General features: G+C 48.2%; 1 protein-coding gene across 1 annotated transcript; it reads left to right on the plus strand.

Annotated features, from left to right (window-relative positions):
* The first annotated feature begins 258 nt into the window (after positions 1-258).
* On the plus strand, positions 259-5,492 carry panx2 (pannexin 2). Its single transcript, XM_035643450.2, has 5 exons — positions 259-745; positions 1,659-2,773; positions 2,930-3,065; positions 3,482-3,667; positions 3,795-5,492. The coding sequence occupies exons 1-5, from the start codon at positions 517-519 to the stop codon at positions 4,112-4,114; spliced, it is 1,986 nt and encodes a 661-aa protein (XP_035499343.1). The 5' UTR covers positions 259-516; the 3' UTR covers positions 4,115-5,492.
* The last annotated feature ends 607 nt before the right edge of the window (positions 5,493-6,099 follow it).

A 6,099-nucleotide genomic window follows, 5' to 3' on the forward strand; every position in this document is an offset into this window, starting at 1 on the left:
TTAAAGCTATATTTAAATATAAACATGTTTTAACCTTCTAACTCTTCATCTGTTTTGCAGCAAAGGACTGGTCAGAGCTTCTTCTGACCGAAGCCGCCAAAGAAACAACTCTTCAGCCAACACTCACTCTCCAAGGACGCCTCCTAAACTCAGCTCATATCCTCATCCTGCCACGCGGAAGGTGTGGACTGTGGACTGTGGAGCTGTGGAGACGGTGCAGGACGTGTGTAGGATGCACACAGAAGAGGCAGAGTGAGAGGGGTGTTATGTCGCTTCTCCCAAAAGGGACGAGCGGTGGGAGAATCTAAAAAGACTCAAAGCTCTGACGAACGCAGGACCACACAGCATGACCCTCTTCTCACCCGCACATGGTGACAGGGGCTGAGGTCGGGCCCGTGTGCAGGTGTGTGTGCCGTCCGACCGTGTTGAGGAGTATTTGATCACAGCAGGCACTGCCCGGCCTCCCCTCCAGGCCAGAGGGGGGTTGTAGTGTGTTTCCCCGTCGCGTTTTTCCGGATGCAGAACATCCTCGATCAGAACTTAGACATGGCCACCGCTCTGCTCGCCGGCGAGAAGCTGAAGGAGCTGATCCTGCCGGGCTCCTCTCAGGATGAGAAGTGCGGCATGCTGGCCGGCCTCATGGTGCAGCTCAAGCTGGAGCTGCCCTTTGACCGCGTCGTCACTATAGGGACGGTCATCATCCCCATCCTGCTGGTCACCCTCGTCTTCACCAGGAACTTTGCAGGTGAGGCGCTCGGCCACAAGGGGGAGGATTTTAACAGCAGCACTTTGACTCACGAGAACTCACAGACGCGCCTCAATAGTCACTTTATGAAAGATACGGGTTTGTGCCGTGCAGTGCATTTGTGTCTCCAGTGATGAGCAGATAGGAGATGAGTCAGGGAGGGAAAGGGAGCGTTGGACCGGAGGAGCAGACAAAGAGAGTGACGAAGACCGACTGGAGCTACGGAGGCCTGGGTCGTTGGGAGGGGGAGGGGAAGGGTGTTTGGTTACAGGGGGGAGAGAGGAAACGATGGATGGGAGGGATGTTAGTTCACTGCTGAGTCAGACTCTCTGCAGAGCAGCATTCAACCAACTGGGACCGAGTGTTTAACTTTAGCAGCAGAGAGAGAAGTGGGCGTTTAGACAATGTCTGGGATTTTTCACTCACTAAGGGTATTTTGGGTCCCAGGCTAGTTAAGGGCAAAATATTAAAGCACAAGGACAGCACCCTCTGTGACTGTGACAGAGTATTACTGCCCGTGGTCAGCTTTTAAAAAGAAGAAAAAAGTTAGATTTATTCAGACAGAAATTAGGCCATTTTTAACATGTCAAATATCAACTGCACATTTCAAATACAAGCACTTACACAGACAACTTTGACAGGATGGAGTGTTCTCACTTCCTCTATCCGAACCGGGCAGGTGCTTCTATCGTTTAAAATAAGCTGCTGAGTGTTGTTGTCAGAGAGGCGCGGCGCTTTGTGCTGAACAGATTCTCAGAAATGAAACAAGAGATCAGAAAGATTTAAAATACTCACGAGAAAAAAAAGATGTATAATCTTTCCCTGGTTTAGATAAAACTGTTCACTTTGCTCTCATCCAGCTTGTTGAAGTAATGTTTGGACTGATGCTTTCTCTCTGCACTTCCTTCTCCAGAGGAGTCCATATACTGTTACACACCGCACAACTTCACCAGGGACCAGGCGCTGTACGCGAGAGGCTACTGCTGGACAGAGCTGTGCGACGCCGTGCCCGGCGTGGAGCCGCACCTCTGGCCGTCGCTGTTTGAACACAAGTTCCTGCCCTACGCCCTGCTGGCCTTCGCCGGAATCATGTACATCCCCGCCTTGGGCTGGGAGTTCCTCGCCTCCACGCGGCTCACCTCGGAGCTCAACTTCCTGCTTCAAGAGATCGACAACTGCTACCACCGAGCGGCCGAGGGCCGAGCCCCGAAGATCGAGAAGCAGATCCAGTCGAAGGGGCCCGGCATAACTGAGCGAGAGAGGAGGGAGATCATAGAAAACGCGGAGAAGGAGAAGAGCCCCGAGCAGAACCTGTTTGAGAAATACTTAGAGAGACGAGGCCAGAGCAACTGGCTGGCTAAGCTTTACCTGGGACGCCACCTGGCTATTATCTGCCTCAGCTCTATCCCCATTTCCTACCTGAGCGCCTACTACGCCCGCCAGAGGCAGAACGAGTTCACCTGTGCCCTGGGTGAGCCCCCGGACATTAGCAGCTATCCAGAGTTGAAGCTCAGGGTCAACTGTAAGCTACCTGCTGTGCAGCTGCAGCGCATCATGGCAGCGGTGGACATAGGCCTGCTCTGCACCATGAACCTCATCATCCTCATCAACTTGCTGCATTTGTTCGTCGTGCGCAAGTCCAACTTTGTATTCGACAAACTGCACAAAGTCGGCATCAAAACGCGGCGGCGCTGGCAGAAGTCCCAGTTCTGCGACATCAACATCTTGGCCATGTTTTGCAACGAGAACAGGGACCACATCAAGTCACTCAACCGGCTGGACTTCATCACCAACGAGAGTGACCTCATGTACGACAACGTGGTCAGGCAGCTCCTGGCCGCGCTCGCACAGTCCAACCACGACGCCACACCCACCATGAGGGACTCGGGGATACAGACGCTCGACCCCAACATGGACCCCTCTGATCTGGGAATGGGAGAGATGGCCGGGGAGCCGCTGGTCACCAAAAGGCCCCGCAAGAAGATTAAATGGATCCCAAGCTCAAATCCTCTTCCTCAGCCGTTCAAGGTAAGTCGGTTGCCCCGACAACCATTTTTATGTTGTAATTCAATTTTGGAAACATCAGAGACTGCACAACTTAAATTCTTCTTTAACTGCCGCTCTAACTGTCGTTTAAGCTGTGATATAATGATCTGATTTGTGTTTTACTGTCCTTTGCGAAAGGAACCCCTTACCATGACACGTCTGGAAAATAACGGCAAGCCTGAAAAACCCAAACAGCTCAGACGGAAGACAGTCGGCGACAACTTCATCGCACCACTCGTGGATAGCAAGAGCACACAACACCCATTAACAAAAGGTACACAGTGCTACAAGCTGTAAGTTAAGAAAATAATTCTTAGTTCAAAGCTGCTGTATTCAATGTATTATTGTACATCACCAGTGGCTCTTAAGTCTTTTCGTTATGAACCTGACGAGAATTGTTATCCAATACTGCTGTCACCCTCAGGTCTCCAGAGCTATTTAGTGTCTTTTCTATTTAGCTCATTTGATTTTGTTTTATGGCTCGCAAATTTACTGCAATGGTCCAAACTTTACTGCTTTCATCAGCATTATAGCAGGATGTTGTCAGCTCCCATAAACGTAAGAACAAAAGGAAATCAGGCAAAATAAATGCTGTGTGGACAGCTTGCTTAACTCACACAGGGCAGGGAGGAGCAACTCAGGGGGGGATCAGGGTATGAGCTGTGACATCATTCTTTTCTTTGACTTTAGATCTTAGCTTTATGGAGAAAAAGCACACTCGCAACTTCTCCCTGGACGTCCACCCCTACATGCTGACCATCCGTAAGCCCAAGGTGGAGGCGACGATCGTGGCGCCGCTGCCCTCGGCGCACAACATTGATGCGGTGTACCTCGAGGGCACGCACAGTATCGTTCACGTGTCTGGCGCGATCACAGGTCAGCCTCATCTTTACTCGTCTCTTGCTTCTTTCTACTGTGCCTTACATACGCGAACAAGCTGGGCGATAATAATACTTTTTCTCTCTCTCCTCCCTTGTCTGATTTTGCCTTCTTGTCTTTTCAGCGACTAAGGTGTGCTCCCCAGAATCGACCAACGCTACCTTTGCTACAGTGACCCTGCCCACCACGACGTACGTGAACGGTGTGAGCCCCAACCCGCCGTCCAGTGAGGATCCACTCAGTCCCAAGGCCTCTCCTACGCCACGGGAGCCCCTCATCCAGGCAGAAAACCCTGAGTCTCAGACACCGCCCCTGACCAGAGCCCCCACACACCAGCTGCTGAGTATACATCACACTCTCTTCGAGGAGGAGGAGGACGAAGAGCACCGCAGAGACAGACTCGCGGAGAGGCCGGGGGAGCTCATCGCCGCCGGGGAATGTTAAAGGTGCAGAAGAAGAGGAACACTGACTGAGATTCCTCCCTCCCCTCTCTGCACACGACCACCGTGTCACCACCTCTACTCCAATCCAGAGTCACCTTTACTCTTTGAATTAACTCACACACTCACGTGATGGGTGGATTGGGCGGACTGATGAGCAAAAAAATGGGGCCGTGACCGTGCCTGTAGTTGTAAGAAAGAGAAAGAAAACGTCTAGATGGGCCAAGGATTCACAAAGGATGAATAAGACAGAAAATCTGTGTATTTTGGTTGTGTTGACCAGAGGGTTACTGTAGGAAATGATGTCACACTCATGTCTCAGGATGACTGTGTACAGCTAGTCGCCCTCCAATGAAACCAGCAGCGATATATACAGTAATTCAACAGGGTGCTACAGTGCAGGGTCAAACAGCTATTTCAGTAAGGCGTTGAGAAAGTGTGAGCAGCAAAGAGAGATGATGAGTTAGCTTTCTTTAAAAAAAAAAAGACAAACACCTTGGAAAAATGCATATTTGCAAGGAAGACCGCATTATGGCTTCGAACTAAATGTATTTTTAACACATATGATAACGCTTAGTCCCTTTATCCTAATAACCAAGTAGAAAGGTAGCTCACGCAATCCAGTGGTTGAGATCTTGCACAATAAAATATGCAAAAGATCACAATATATTTGTGGCAATAATGTATGCGCTCAAAGCATCATATTTCACAGAAAGCTATACATATATAGACACTGTATATGACTCCTTTTTCGTGGGGTGTTTAAAATGTGACACATTTCATGGCATTATTGTTGCCATTTCACCATGGATAAGGGACGTCTATTCAAATCTTGACTGCTACATTTGGACCTCATTAAAATGTGTCTGATAGCTACAAGATATCTTTTGTGATCTAGTTTTAGAGAGAAAAAAAGGATGTTATGTGGGTGTTTTCTTCTTGAAGACTTTAATATCCCTTTCACCGTGACGACTGGAGCTGGACTCACTGAAAAACTATATGACTCCTGTGTCCTGCTGGCTTCTTGTGGGAGTGCCGTGATGTGAAACGAATGAAGTGACGAGTTTGCTGTGGAATCGTTCCTCCCTGGAGGCTTGGCATCTGCTTGTCCCACATGATCTGAATGTATTTTTTTCTCTAGTTCTCACATAGCGTCTCACATCACCAAAAAAAAAACCCACTGATGAAAGAAGTTAGGATGATAGTTTGTCTGTTATTTGTAGTAAAAACCAAGCATATAGGCCAGGTTAGTACCTTTCACAGGGAGGGGTGAGTTCTCAAGTGAGTGGACAAGGGGACAAGGAGTGCCTATCACAGCCACTCCTTATGCATTTCTTTCAGGAACTTCAATAAAAAGGAACTGTCAACACTGACTGACACGACATCTACTGTAGAAGACATGTCACAGGTTACTTTACTCATCTTCTGGGTCATTCAGTAAACACAAACTTCAATGCTTGTGCTCGGAGACACTTATATTCCCCACATCCGTATCCTGATATCCTCTGTTTTGGTGATAATCCACTTCACTGTCATCAAACAGGTTGGCTCAAAAATCCCCTTGTCAAACGACTCAAGCACATGAAATGCATTCAAAAGCACTTTATAGGACTAGTAGCACAAGTGTGTGTGAGGGCATGTTAATGTGTTGTAACACAGCTCAGATTTGTCCTCTGTAATAGCCTATTTCACATTTCACAGTCTTCACACCGGTGGAATTGTGGAAAAGAGAGTCCAGACTTTGACCATAGTGTGTAAAATTTAAATTAAAAACACTTTCTTAAAGCCCCAGTGTGTAATTTTTGTAATTTATCTGGTGGAAAAGTTGCAAACCGCAACCAACTGAGCAACCTACAGAGACACTTTATGGTGGCGCACCGTTGATTCCTGGACAGTTTTTTGCAACCGTATTCAACACCATGTAATGAACATTATGACTTACACGGAAGTCAGGTCGACCTAATGTAACTATATTTAACTCATTAAAAG

This window comes from Scophthalmus maximus, chromosome 7 (assembly GCF_022379125.1).
Source record: "Scophthalmus maximus strain ysfricsl-2021 chromosome 7, ASM2237912v1, whole genome shotgun sequence".
NCBI lineage: Eukaryota > Metazoa > Chordata > Actinopteri > Pleuronectiformes > Scophthalmidae > Scophthalmus > Scophthalmus maximus.